General features: G+C 47.4%; 1 protein-coding gene and 1 long non-coding RNA gene across 7 annotated transcripts in view; one reads left to right on the top strand and one right to left on the bottom strand.

The window, feature by feature from the left end:
* Window positions 1-1,588: 1,588 nt before the first annotated feature.
* The window catches only part of CREBRF (CREB3 regulatory factor), a 75,333-nt gene continuing 61,914 nt past the window's right edge, over window positions 1,589-15,007 (bottom strand). For 4 of the 6 annotated variants that reach the window (XM_084763851.1, XM_084763854.1, XM_084763853.1 and 1 more), the window contains 6 exons: window positions 12,293-12,564; window positions 10,433-10,525; window positions 7,126-7,217; window positions 4,261-4,362; window positions 3,080-3,198; window positions 1,589-2,199 (listed from right to left, as the gene is read on the bottom strand). In XM_084763851.1, coding sequence (XP_084619977.1) covers window positions 2,003-2,199; window positions 3,080-3,198; window positions 4,261-4,362; window positions 7,126-7,217; window positions 10,433-10,525; window positions 12,293-12,564 — 875 coding nt within the window. In that variant the 3' untranslated portion in view covers window positions 1,589-2,002. Of the gene's footprint in view, window positions 2,200-3,079; window positions 3,199-4,006; window positions 4,125-4,260; window positions 4,363-7,125; window positions 7,218-10,432; window positions 10,526-12,292; window positions 12,565-15,007 lie in introns of those variants that run through there. The other 2 variants (XM_084763855.1, XM_084763857.1) reach the window with 2 other exon arrangements.
* Window positions 11,710-15,002, top strand: LOC311587264. Its single transcript, XR_014775807.1, has 2 exons — window positions 11,710-12,143; window positions 12,345-15,002. It is a non-coding gene; the product is annotated as an uncharacterized lncRNA (long non-coding RNA).

Genomic DNA, 15,007 nt, shown 5'->3' with positions numbered 1-15,007 from the left:
AGGCTGGATGAGGACCCAGTAATGAGAGAGCTACACCCACCACTTGCTAGCTCCCTTTCATCCAAACCAGCCCTATTTGTAGGACCACCTGTAATCAGGCTCTTTGTCCACTTTATTGGGTTCGTAAATCTACCACTCTTCTCCATCCCAATCCCTTTCAACGCCTCAACACTAGGTAGGCAAGAAAGAAGGTTAGAGTTTGGGAAAGGGGTTTAGACCTCTTTAGACTACTTTCTGCTGATTAGGGGCATCGGGTTCCTTGGAGTGAGTCCAGTCTTCTTCAGAGTATCTCCAACCAGAAACCAGCAATCCGTTCATGACAAAAGCAGCAGCAGGGAGCACCAGCAGCAAGGAGAGCAGGAGCCACAAGCCCTCTCAGGGCTCTCACATTTATACCCTCTCAAGAATCTCCAGAATTCTGAATGTAAATTATCTGCAGCTGGCAAAAATCACGCCTCTCCTAGAGCATAAGACAAATCATAGTCAGCTGCTGTGGACAATCTAAAGCAGCCCCATATCCCATGCCTGGTATTAAAACAAAAACATAATTCACATAACATAACTGTTTTTTTTTTTTTTTAAAGAAACCAAAATTCTCACTTTCACTGTGCAGATGGGGAAACTGACAGCAACGTCAGGTAATTTGCTTGGGGCCATGTGGTTTGAACCTCCCCAGTTCTAGGCCTGTGCTGTTCCACATATTTTCTGCCTCCCAGGCTTGCCAGGGATATGAGCAGTACAGGCAAAACCTCAAGGACAAGACCAGCCAGGCTGACAGGATGGAGTGGGGGGTGGGGCACTGGAACCTCCAGGGCTGGCCTAGCTGGGAGCCTGTACCTGGAACACGGACAGAACTGGGCACAGCTGGGTGTCAGCTGTACTGGCTTCTCACTCTGCCACACTCAGTCTGGACCAGAGAGAAGGGAGTCAGCAAGCTCCTCAGTCACTGCAATAGCCGGGCTCTGCCAGGCTGGTGGGAGAAAGATGTGTCTCAGCTCTGAGATGCTACTGTGGGCTGCGCCAGCGGCGGCTATTTATAGTCATCTGACATCTCTCTTCTGTTGTTGCTGGAGCGAGTCAGCGTAACAATTGTAATGTCTGGTAATGTCTAGGAATTGGCCTGTGGCAGCTTCGCCATGCTTCTGTAATTTTTTTCTTTTGCTTATTTGTGTGTATGCAGACACGTAACACAAGCCACCGCTGCACAACTTCCTGGAGCTGGTTTTCTCCTTCCAGCTGTGGGGCCTGCAGATGGAGCTCAGGTCATCAGATTTATGAGCAAGTGCCTCCACCAACTGAGCCATCTCACCCTCAGTAAGTTAAAAAAGAGATGAATGCATCTGAGTGCTTGCATGTATGTATATTCATGTACTATGTGCCTGCCTGGCACCTACAGAGCATCAGATCCCCTGAACTGGAGTGAGGTGGCTGTGAGCTGCCATATGGGTGCTGGGAACTGAACCCCAGTCTTCTGGAAGAACAGCGAGTGCTCTTAACTGCTGAGCATCTCTCTGGCCTCAGTAACTCCTTGTTGAATGAACAATCTTAACTCCATGTCCTAGGAATCAAACACTCTGAGGCATGCACATTCCCAGAGAGATCTCTTATCAAATTAAGCATTTATCACTCTGTATAATAAATGAGGTTTATTCAGGGAGTAGCCGTGAGCTGTCATCACCGTCTCTCCCACAGGCCTCTTCTCTCTTTCCTCCACCAGGCCTCAGGTCATGGAGAGAGGAGGTGCATCAGGTTCCAGGGCTGAAGAGCTCCATGCGGCAGCCACAGTGCTGGGTGGCCGGGTGGGGGTGGCGCTCTCTCCAGGTTCCCTTTCCTTCATTCCACGCAGCCCTCTTGCAGGAGGCTGGGCTGCTGAGCTTCCCTCCACTGGGCTCACTGAGCAAGCCGAGGGAGAGGGGACGCCCAGTTTGGCAGCATGGCCTGTCCTTGAGAGCCCCCCAGTCCTGAAGCAGGAGCGCAAAGGGCCACAGCTGGCAGCTCTCCCTTACAAAAATGGAAAGAGGCGCTTTTTCACAATATAGAGGACGGTAGCAAGGAACAGAGCCAGGGCGAGGAAGATGAGAAGTTTGTCTGTCAGTTCTCGGCGGTTGTATTTTGTGATGAGCTTCCGGCCCAGCTGGATGGTCCCCGACATGGACTTAAACTCTTCGTTTGCGTCCAGCAGAGTCCGTGAGGAGCTGACTGCAAGAGAGGAGGAGCCCGGCTCAGATCGTGCCACCCGGATGACAAAGAGCTCAAGCAGCTGGCGCGCTGCCAGCAAGGCCAGTGCCAGAGACAGGGGTGGAGGGGGCGTGGGGACTTATTTTTGTTATTGTTAATTATGTGCCTATCTGTGTGGGTACACACATGTGAGTGCAGATGTCCACAGAGCTATAAACAGTTGGAAGCAGCCTGACGTGAGTGCTGGATACTGAACTTGGGGCCTCTTCAAAACCAGTTCTCCCTTTTAGCCACTGAGCTATCTCCCCAGCCCCTTCCGACTAGCTTTCAGATGTGCCGAGCTTTTCCTGGATGATGTGTAGGATACAGGATGAACTAAGAGTGAATGAAACAAGGGGGCTGTGAGTGGCAGCCAGGAGAGCAAAGTGGGAGGTTCAAGAATTAGCCCAACCTCGCTGTCTACTCTGCTTGACAGGTGAAGTCTTGTGAAGAGCAAACGCTTCCTGTTCCCACCGCCTCCTCTGTGGCCACTGGCTGCTACATTTAAAAGAAAAGTAATGGTTTTGCCAGTGGCCCTAATTCTCAAACCTGCCTGGCAACACTAGACCCATGAGCTCATGCTGCCAACCAGATCCCTAGACCCATCACAAGTGATGCTGACACCATTTCCAGAGAGGCTGGCCAAGTCTGCTCTCACAGGAGCCTAGCAATGCTGATGGCACGTGACGTGTCTAGCACAGCTGCATATCAGAGAGAAGAGGAGGAGCAGCATGCCTCTTGGGAAGGACTGAGCTGTCTCGTCATCTCCTAAGGCATAGTTAGGAAGCTTCCGGTGGGGAGAGCCAGGGAACTGTGCAGAGGTGCAAGGGCATGTGTTCTGGAGCAGCGTCCTCCTCCTTACCCAGAGTCTGCACAGCCTCTTCGCTCTGCTGCACCTGCTGTGACATCATCCTGCTGATCCCCATGAGGCTCTCTGTGATGGTGCTGGATGTCTGGGCCAGACTCTCTTTGGTGGTTTTCCTGCAAGTCCCGAGGAAGAAGCAATAGCAACAAAAGCCTAGCTTGCCAAAAGCACCATTTTCAGCCTATCACATTAGTGCTTTTTCTGATGTGCTCTGAGATGGGGTCTCCAAGTGTAGCTCAGCCTGGCAGAAGGTAGAATGTCCTTGCCTCAGCCACCCCAAGTGCCAGGGTTACAGGTGTGTGGTAACACAGCCAGCTAGCACCCATTTCTTTTTTCTTTTTTTCTTTCTTTCTTTTTTTTTTTTTTTTCTCGAGACAGGGTTTCACTGTGTAGCCCTGGCTGTCCTGGAACTTACTTTGTAGACCAGGCTGGCCCCCAACTCAGAGATCCACCTGCCTCTGCCTCCTGAGTGCTGGGATTAAGGGTGGGCACCACCACAGATCTGCATGCACATTTCTACAACATCAGCCAGTGTGGCTAAGGATGTATGCTGGGCTCAAGAACGTGGGTTAGGAGGAGTGGAAAACAGGCTGTCTGCCATCTGTAAAGCAATTTGTACTAAATGTTTGTGCACTCTTCATACAATACTGAAAAGGCAGAAATGTGAACACACCAACAGGGCTGGTTACTACAATAAACACTGTGCATGCGTGGTTAAATAAGAGTCTTTAAAAAATTATCAGGGAGGCCTGGGATAGGGGGACTGGGAAGGCTCAGTGGGAGGGCATGTGCCTCTCCTCCATGAGGCCCTAGGTTCAACCCCCATTACTACCTACAAAAAACCAAACCAAACCAAAGAAAAACAAACAAACAAACAAAAAACCCCAACCAACCAACTAAACAAAACCCAAAACAAGAACCGAGTTTAGTCAGATTTAGTCAGGGTGGGGCTGTAACCTGGCTGGTGGCGTGCTTGCCTACTATGCACAAAGGCCTTGGTTGGGTCTCCACAACTGCAGAAACTTGGTGTGGTGGTGCACACCTGTAAGATCACAGCAGGTTTGAGACCACAGTGACGTGTACAATTACATAAAGTACAAATGTTATGAAACCCAAGGCTTCCTCACATGGTGTGAGGTGTTGTGTTATCTGAGCCCAGAATGACAAAGAGGTGATACCTTTGCCTTAAGGAGTCTCCTCTTTGCAGAAGTTCTGCCTTTTCCAGGTTGTCGATGGCCATTTTGCAGGTAAGATTGGCTTTCCGCCATGAGGTCTGGTTGCTGGAGGAAGAAGGGTCACACGTGAGGTCCTGGTCGCTCCAGCTGGCTGTGCAGTCTACGCAGTTCAGCCTCACTTCCCACCACCCCCTGCCTCCGCGGCCCTGGCAACTACTTTAGCATAGGTCCTGGCACCTCTCCTCTGAACCTCTGTCCCTGTCACTCTCCTGCTAGGCAGCTGGGAGACCAGAGACATGGCACTCTGCTAGACACAGACCCACAGTGGCTTTACTGTCTGTGCTGTCCCTGAGAACCACGGCTTAGCACCCTCCTCCACCTCTCATGCTGGAACCACCACTCCTGCTATAGGGGCTGCTGGAGGGTTAGAGCCACAAGAACCAGAACCTCCCCCACATTCCTCTAAGGCGTGCTGCCTTTTGTCTATCTGCCACTGATCATAAGCTCGACACATATCGCAGGGCGGCCTGACTGGCCTGATTCGTTGTCATTCTTCACCCACTCCTTGGCAAACGATGCTCAAATGCAAGAAGCGCTTGAGATTAGCAATCCTTTCTTCACTGACAAAAATGCCAACCTCATCCCCCTGAGACTCACACCCAGCTCTCACACAGCCAGCTCCACTCAACCGTGCTAAGGCTGGACACATGAGGTACTAGAACAGAGCACTTAACTATTAGGGCGCTTTCTTTTTAAAAAATTAAATTAAAGTATGTATGTGTGGGACTGGGGCGGGTGATGCAGGTACAGTGTGTGTGCAGTGGTCAGAGCACAATTTTGTGGAGTCACTTTCTCCTTCCACATTTTTTTCTTTTGAAACAGGGCATCTCTGTTTAGTCCTAGCTGTCCTGGAACTCACTGTGTAGAGCAGGCTGGTCTTGACCTCATAGAGATCCTCCTGAGTTCTGGGACTAAAGGTGATCTTCAGATGGGCTTCTGGATGCCTGCACAGCACCTGTTAGCACTGGCTAGCCCATGCCACACCTGCCACTTCAAACAATCAATCACATCTTCAAACTCTTCACAAGGCTAAGTAAGTGCTTGTCTTCAGGGAGCTCACAGGGATTAGGGAGAAAGGTAAGCAAATACTGTACAGCATGACACACGTAACTGCTGCTTTACATGAGTTCCCTGCTCTTTCCTCAAGCCTTTAACGCCACACCAGGAACATGCTTTGTTTTACACCCACTGAACTCTGACAGTGCTTCGTTTAGCTTACTACACTGCACACACACACACACACACACACACACACACACACACACACACACACACACTCCTACTGAGTTCGTCTTATGATCTGAGAACCCTTGGTGGCATAAAGAGCCGGGCACACTTCACCACCCACTCCCATGTCTTTGGCAGTCTCTCCTCACACCTGAGTGTCAGTGAGACTGCGGCTGGAGAATAATGGAACCACAAGCAAGTAGTTGTGACAAAGGAGAACCTATGGGAGTTCTGACATGGCAGAGACCATGGAGAGTGCCTTTAATACCAGGGGGCTGGGAGAGGTGACAGAGTCCTTGGTATGTTTGCAATAACAGGACCCATTTGAGTTATGGTACAAAAGTCAAACCTGAAAGGCAGAACAGGAATTCATATTGCCAGACATCGTTTAGAAAGTTATATTCCCTGAATTATAGATAAAGAAATGGTACATATGGCTTTATAATCAAAGATTAGCACACAGTGCAATGTCACCAAAATCTCAATTCTAACATAAACATATTTACATTTCTGTGCGTCACTTACTCAGAGAAAGCCACACGGAAAGTTAAATTTGCTCTACCTTAGGCAGGCTCACTCTCAGGCAGCCTCTTCTCATACCAGTTATTCTTGAATAGAATTAAATTCACCCTTGTACTACTAAAGTAGTATTTTTTTTTAAGTTTAATTTTTATTATTTTAATCGTGTGTGTGTGTGTGTGTGTGTGTGTGTGTGTGTGTGTGTGCGCGCGTGCATGTAAGTGCAAGTGCTTATGGAAGTGAGGGGCAAATCAGATCCCCTGGAGCTAGAGTTACAGGCAGCTGTAAGCCACCTGCAGTGGGTGCTAGGAACTGAACTCAGGTCCCCTGGAAGAGCAGAACACATTCAAAACTGCTAAGCCATCCATCTCTCTAGCCCCACAAAGTAACCACATTGCGGTTTTCAAATATAAAATGTGGGGTGGAGTATAGCTTCATTGGTTCAGTGCTTGCCCAGCAGACACAAAGCCCTGGCTGTGATTCCCAGCACCACAGAAGCAGCATGCAGTGGCACATGCCTGTAACCCCAGCACCTGGGAAGTAGAGACAGGCCAACCAGAAATGCAAGGTCATCCTCCGCTACATGCTGAGTTTGAGTCCAGGTGGGAATACCAGAGACCCTGTTTCAAAAAATAAACAAACAACCTGGCCCACGGAAATGGCTCAGAGGGTAGAGGTGCTGGTATGCAGGCCTGATGAGCTGAGTTCCATCCCCAGATCTCATAAAATAGCACATGCGTGCACGCGCACGCACACACACGTGCAAACACACACACACACACACACACACACCTCCCACACCCACAAAATTGAAAAATGCTCAAATATACACAGTACAGTATAAGGCTAACTATGCAAACATATAAACAACGTGCGCACTGTAAGCACGCACAGCTCCTCCTGCCCATGCAGACTCTGCTTCTTTCTCTTCCGTTTGAGACTTTCCGATCTAGAGAACGTTCAGCCTGTGTGTGTTAATGTCACCACTGTGTCACCATTGAGCCAGGCTCATTAGACAGCCAGCAAGTGGCCAGCAGAGGTGGCTGCAGGCTGCCCGCATACCTGAGCATCTGCTTTTTGTGGTTCTCCACTTCCTGCAGCAGAAGCTGTTTCTCCGACTCCTTGTCTTGCTCCTTTGCTGACTGCTCAAGGTCCTTGGAGAGGAGAGCAGCTGTTAGCTAGTGTGAAAACCCAAGAGTGCTTCTATTTCTTGCAGGGGCTCAAAAGCAACAGAAGCATCCTTTACAACAGGCACTTGGGAGTGAGGGAGCATGTCCAAAATAATATATCCCTTTAAACACATAGACAAGTTTGAAAGAATGTAGGCTCAATTTTCCTAGCAAATATATTTTATTACGAACTTATTAACCGAGAGTACCTCACTTATGACCTGACTAACCTAAACAATAGGAAAAGAAGATTAAATAATACGATAATGAAATTGTAAAGATATCAGTTCTGGGGAATGATTCTCCTGGTCTAATCAGCAGGATTTCTTCTGCTAGAACCTGGAGCAACCAGAACCCAGAGCCTCAGCCGGAGCCCGGAGCCCCAAGGCCCGAAGCCTTCCCTCGAGTGGTTCTCTCTAGGAGCAGCTCGAAATGCAGCGATGAACAGCCAAAACTATCCCCAGTCTCCAAAGGCTCTGCTTTTTGTTTTTGGCTCACATTTATACCTCCTCTTAGAATTTGTTCAAGGATGTTTTTCAGCTGGTTAATAACCAATCTCCCCCACATGGTGGTTCGACTTCTAAGGGGATAAACATCACCTGCTCTCTCACAAGTCTTTTCTCATCCCCCACTTGTGATCTAAACAAAAAACATGTTTATCTCTCTTTCACTAGAAAGACAAGGAAATCCTGGCAGCTCAAAGGTGAGCAGGAACCGGGTGCTGGAGTGGCCAGTTCTAGAACAGCTGCCCTGGCTGGAGCAGGGGTTGCTACTCCTACAGCACCGAGGCTGCTGAAGTACAGGAAAACACTCACAGGAGCCCACCCATCCCCACTCAATACCAGGAGGACACCACACTTTTATGTGTTTCCAAACATTGCCCATTTCTGTACCTCCTCCAATTTGTTTTGATTTTGAAGGGGGATGGCAGGGGTGTGCTATGGACTTTGGACAAAGGGAAGATTCATTTTTTCCTGAGTGCTTGAGAACTGACTGGGAGAGAAATTAACATAAGCAGTGTCCCCAGAATTGTGATAATCCTGGAGACTGAGAGAGGTGCCTGGCCAGGCTGCAGAGAGGCAGGTGTGCAGAAGGTGAGTTCTTCTGATCCAAAATGACCGAATACCACGGACAGTCTGCCATAAGCAAAGGACAGTGACCAACAGCATCCGACCTGACAGTAGAGCCGTCACACACACTGTCAGGTCTCATACCACCTTGTGTCTCAAGTCCTATTTTCAGTTTACAAATTATAAGTTCTACTTTCAAGCAAGACATAGGGCTAAAACATCAACATATTAGCTTATTCAGATAATAATCTACTTATTCCTATGTGAATTTGCATATGCTGGCTTGTAATATGCACATGTATCTATGTGTTATTTTGTTTGTTTTGTTTTGTTTTTTGAGACAGGGTTTCTTTGTGTGGACTTGGCTGTCCTGGACTCTCTTTGTAGACCAGGCTGGCCTCGAACTCACAGCGATCTACCTGCCTCTGCCTCCCGAGTGCTGCACGCCCAGCTTCTATGTGTCATTTCAACAAGAAAAAAGGTGAAAATTTTCCCAGTTATTTGACATAATTGTTTGTTTAGAATCCCCACTGCCTACAATGCAGTCACTGCACAGAGACTTGTATTGTGTTTTTTGCTACATTGATCAGTTTGCCTGGCGGTGTGGGTCACTGAGAGGAAAGATGGATGGATAGGAAGAAGGAGAGAGAAGAAAGGAAGGAGATGTGTACAACTTTAGTAGAGGCTGCTTGGAAATTGTCACAGAGACCTCAGCATCTCTGGAGAAATGAAAGGTGTACTGTTGCTCTCAAATTCCAGCGGAAGAAACACAAATTCAAAGACAGAGATTTACACACTGCCATGCCCAATATCAACTACATAGGGAACAGCCTAATTGTGAAGACATGCGGCCAATTCTCTTCTATGAACACACAACCTTGCTGAAATACACAAAAGACATTCACTTAAGTGCTTTTTGTGTTTCCAGATATAGCTAGAGTATGCAAATGCTGAGGAAATGCAGACGAGAGCTGGGATGTCAGTCACTGCATCTATGCTCACAGATAGGCTGTAATGGTGGGAAGAGCATGCTAACCATGTAGATGTACTGGCAAGGGTATTCACTTAAAACCAGGAAGGAAATAAACACCAGGGAAACGTGCAGGTACATATGCAATGGTGGGAGTTAGGAGTTGGGGAGTTTGAAGAAAACAAATTAGCTCTAAGAATCAAAAGAGGGAAGCAGCCCAGATGAATGCCTGTTGGTAAAGAAATGGCTAGAAAACAGCTACAACTGTCTAAAAAGGCTGGGAGGCTGTTCAAGTGGAGCTCTTCCCAACACAGGTAGGCTGTGGCCCAGAGCGGGAAGAATCAGCAAAGCAAACTCTGGGACGACAAGGACACAACAAATTAGAACAGTCGCTCATTTGGAGGAGGGGCTACAGGGAACAAATAAAGGACACATCACCGAGACACAGACCTGAGACCAACAGCTGCAGACACACACAATTGTAACACCCAGGAGCAGGATCGGCTCACAAGTTCAGAAAGAGGATGCAGTGCTGGGGACAGAGGTCACCTAGGTGCAACGGTGACAGTGCTGAAATTCTGAAGGCAGCTCCTAAGGCAGAAATCAGCTCATTTGGAACTGCCCTGGAAAAATTCCTCAGGAGGGTAACACAGAAGAAGCCCTGTCCAAGTTGCTACCTTTCCCTCCAGCTTTAGAAGAGACAATCTTTGTGTGTCAGGCAACCAAAGAGCTGAAGGACAGCTTTGGGACAATGTCATTTACCATACGCAGCAAAAGCAGGCAGTTCTAGACCCACCCAGTGATGGGCAGATTCACAGCACCCATTCCCAAGGGCAAGGCAGTGGAGACAGCTCTGCTACTCACGTGGCTCCTGCTCCCTCTCTTGTGTTTTGAGACAGTGCATGTGCCATAGTGAAGTCACGTGGGCAAAAGGGTAGCATGGAAACCTTCCAGGACAAGCTGGCAACGGACTCCAGCAGAAAACAAGTGCGTAGGTTCCAAGCTTTGTTAGTCCAGTCATCCTCACTGTCTCGATGCTCCCTACTATCTCCAGGTGACATGTGACGAGCCTGGTTGACTCTCAAGCACAGGCTCTTCCGGGCTGGAGCTCCCAACCCTTCTCCCCACTCAGCTAACAGCAGTTCTGTAGCCTTACTTACCTGTATCCTGTGTCTTAACTGTTGAAACTTTTCTTTCACCTTAGTATTCAGTTCAGTGAGCTCACTTAAGGGTCCGGAACAATCTCGAATATCCTAGAAGACAAAAAAAGATAAAGTGCCTTTCTTCAGTCAATAACGTGAAATTTGCCCAGTCAATGATGTGAAATGCTGGTCATTTGCACAGTGAGAAAGCTGGTTTAGCTCGCAGCTAAAGTTGGCCTAGCTCTACCTCAATCAGGTCAGGGCTGTTCTCCTCTGCACAAAAGCAAAACCATCATTTTCAGTTTCCTCATCCTTCTTAAGAGTAACACTAAGATGGATACATAAACGCAAGCAAGAATGTAGTTTAGCAGTACAGCACTTGCACAGCATACTTGGGGCCCTGGGTTCCATCACCAGCAAACTGCACGCACACACACACACACACACACACACACACACACACACCTACCTCTAGTACATACTATATGTGTGTAGATAAATGAATAGCTAGTCTGATTTTACAAACCATCTGCGGCCAAGCTTTAGAGCAGGCTCTAGACTTAGGCTGTGTATATTCACATCCTGGTTACAGCACTTTATTAGTGCAATCTTGAAAACCTTAAGTCCTCTGTGGCTCTGCAGCTTCATCTTACCTACCTCAAGATCGTGTTTCTCTGCCTAAGACACTTAGCAGAGTGGCTGGAACACCATGAGAATACAGTGTATGTGTTCTGCTTGCTCATTAGGAGCCACAAGAACCCAAAATACATAGGTCACAAAAGAAACCTAGCTAATATGAAATGTTATGGTAATATAAAGCAATATGATAATATTTGAAAACACGAACCTTCATATTGGATATACTCCTTTTTCTTTCTTTCTTTCTTTTCTTTTTTTTTTTTTTTTTTTTTTTTTTTTTTTTTTTTTTGAGAAAGTACAGGCTGGCCTTAAGTGCATGACCCTTCCACCTCTGCTTCCTGTTTTATGTATGTCTATGTATAGATGCCTTCTGAGCCTTGCACATGGCTAAACTCTACACTGACCTACATTCATCCCCAGCCCCTGGTAATTTCACTTGTATACACCCGCTCTTGTTTATTCTTCTAGAGCTGGCTCATACGTTTTGTTGTTTACACATCTCAAGAGTGATGTTTGAGAAATGTAAAGTTTGCACCACGTTTCTTCAGTCACACATTCTCTAGCATACTCACGGAATCACTTCCTCACAGCACAGGGTAAACGACTAATGCGCTATCGTGTGCATCTGGCTTATGAGACAGCACTACCCACCCACTCACACACACACCCTTTTTTTTTAAAACAGGGGCTCATGTACTCCAGCAATCCCTGGCTTTTACACCGGATAGGGAAGTCCAAAATGCTTTTCCTAAACTGGCTTTCCCCAATCAGGTCCTAGGGCACTGTCTGCCTTCTGACCCAGGATTTGGCACAATATTTGATTTCTTCATTCAAAATACTACAACCATAGTCCAGGGTTGCGTTAGCTTCGGCCTGGAACTCCCGTGCCAGGTGGCCTAAGGTGCCCTCCGGGACCCTAACCCTGGAAAGGGGGTGTGGGCGGCGACAGGGGCGGGGGCGGGGCGGGGCTATCGCCGAGACTGCGGGTGGGCGGGCTGGTCCCGGAGCTCCACAGTGTAACCAGGGACGTGAGCGGCGTGTGGCGGGGATTCCTCACGGACCAACAGTACGCAAAAGAAGCGCGTTGGAGGTCAGTGATCCCAGGGAACCGACCGAATAGAACCCGAGGACCCGGCCTAGAGTAGGGTAGCAGGGCAGGGAAAGCTGGGTCGGGCGCGAAGGTTCTGGAGAATGCGAAAGCGGCTATCGAGAGCCGGGCAGGAGCCTAAGAATATGTACCTGGATAAGAGCCTTCACCTCCAGGTCGAATTTAACAATCTCCTGGTTACAGATCCGGACGTGGACATCCTGAGGAGCCGCCATGTTGGAAACGCGACTACGGCGAGCGGTGCTGGCCAAGCTTGAGCGCGTTCGCGTGGCGCCTGCCGGCCTTCTCTGAATGGGGTTTCGCGGGGAAACTTGGTGCGGAGCAAACCAAGTCTCCAGCCCAGCCGGACCTGGGGACTTTGCTTGACACGACGAACACGTACAGCCTCTCTCGTCTGCTCCTACTGAACGGAAAAGTGATTATGAAGAACCATTAGGGTTAGGGGGCGGGGATACAACTCATTGGATGATGAGCTTCCCCCGACTAGGCTTTGGATTTTATTCCCTGTACTAGGGAAACAACAAAAACACAGCGGTCACTTTCCATTATTCAGGGACCAGCTATCCTAGTGACTTTTTGCATAGGAAAAAAAAAAAGTACCAATTAGGATGTCACCAAAGTTGCATTTTTTTTCTTTAAACTTTAAAACAAAATTTCTACAGTAAATATGAATTATGGAGTAAGACACAAAAATCTGTAATTTGTAGGTCACTGGGGGCATTTCCATCAGTACAGCCATGATCCTGGGGCTTTCTCATATACAGAGTCTACCCTTGCCATCCTTACACATCTCTGGCTCTGGTTCCGCTCTTTGTGAACTGGATTACATGTATTTTGTAGGAAGTAGTTCTGATTGCGTTGTGTAGTTTTGATAGAAACAATGTGAGGGCAAACCTCATAGAAGGGCAGTGCTTTTTAAAATGATTATTTCTTAGTAAGTCCTCAAGGCCATTGGCCACTTTGCCTTCTCTTTCCCCCACCCTCTGGGATTCTCCGGGCTCTGTAGCCTTGGATGTGGGATTCCCTCTTTTTAAAATGTTTTAAACTCAAAACTGTACCCAGCCTCTTAGGTGGCGTAGTACAAGTCAGGCTCCACACTTGTCTATTCCTACAGCACCCTGTACCACCCACTGCTAAAAGGTACCCCATGCCTCACTGGAAGTAACAAAGGCCTGGGTTCCAGGCCTGTAGTTGTCAACCCTGCTCATTTCCTCTGAGGCTAATGTGACCACCTGTAGCATCACTCCTAAGGTTCCTGGGGTGTGGACGGGGTATTACACAAAATGCTTTAAGCAGTATTGATAATGTGGTACTGAACTCAGTGCTTACTAGGTGCTGTTCACGAGTTAGTAAGCAACACTGGGAGTGCTCCCCTATGAGCAGGCTTTTCCTACTAAGTGCCTCCCTTGTAAGGTCATACTTGATCAGTCTGGCTATACAAAGTGGAAGGCGGAGGATTGAACAAAGGTAAAAGGTCATATGGATTTCATCTTTGCTTTTCTGAGGCAGGGTTCATGTAGGCCAAGCTGGCTTCTTACTGCCTATGTAGCCAAGGGATGACCTAGACCTCTTGATCTTCTTGCCTCATTCTCTCAAGTGCTGGAATTGTACTGTTTACCACAACTGTTCAACACACGTATTTTAACTTCACACAAGCTTTCCTATTTCTTTTCTGAGTGTGGTGGTACTCGCCTTAATCCCAGCACTCAGGAGGCAGGCAGATCTCTGTGAGTTCCAGGCTAGCCTAGTCTACATAGTTTCAGACCAGCCAGGACTAGAGGGAGGCCCTGTCTCAAATAAAATAGAAAATTCTCTCCATACTGGTTCTATCAGTTCACATTGCCCCAGCAAAATGGCGTGGTGTACTGACCCTGGGATTTCTACCATTTAGTGTCTTTCTCAAAAGACACCTTTATTTTTGCATCTCTAGTAATGAATGAGATTGAGAAACGTTTACTTTACTCATTTTTTACTGGGGCCATCAATCTACTCTGTGCTAATTTCCAGGAGCCCTTTGTATTAACATGAGTTGCAACCTTGGTAGCATTTTGACTTTGCTGATGGTGCATTTGATTTTAAAGAGGATTTAAATTTTCATAGTTGCACATAGCGTTGGTGGATCTTTATGACTCCTGGGTTTGGGTCTACATTTAAAAAGTCCTTCCCATTCTCAAGGATTTAAGGTTGTCCACATCCACTTCTGGTGGCTATGATTTTAACACCTGGATCTTTACCCATTTTGAAATACTGGAGAGTGAGATGAAACACCAACTTGACATTCTCCAGGTTACTCAGTGGCTCCAACACTAGAGAAGGGCCCTTTTTTCCACCTTGGTTCTGGATGCCACATTGACCAAGCTGTTTTTTCATTTATTTGAGTCTACTTTCAAGCTCACTATTTTAATGCACTTTCCTGTCCATTTATACACTAAATGGAAGTTTTGGGGGTTTTGTTTTGTTTTTTTTTCAAGACAGGGTTTCTCTGTGTAGCCTTGACTGTCCTGGCCTCACTTTGTAGACCAGGCTGGCCTCGAACTCACCAAGTTCCATCTGCCTCTGCCTCCCAAGTGCTGGGATTAAAGGCGTACGCCACCGGCTTTAAATGGAAATCTTTATACCGTCTTTTATATGATAGGATTAAATATTTGATTCATCCTCTCCCAACCACATGTTTCAACTATTTTTTTCTTCATAGCGTAATATACTCTTGTTTTGTTAAGATGGCACATTGTGTTTTTAGTATGACTCAGCACCAGGCCCCATTCTGGAATCTGTTATGTATTTTCGTTCATTCACATTTCTTTTGTACTCCTCACAGTAAACTTTTCTTTCAATTTTGTACATTT

The sequence above is a fragment of the Acomys minous genome (genome assembly GCF_964271855.1).
Source record: "Acomys minous genome assembly, chromosome: 16".
Taxonomy (NCBI): Eukaryota; Metazoa; Chordata; class Mammalia; order Rodentia; family Muridae; genus Acomys; species Acomys minous.
The sequence above is the reverse complement of the archived record's forward strand: the minus strand, read 5'-3'. Positions and strand labels throughout refer to the sequence as shown.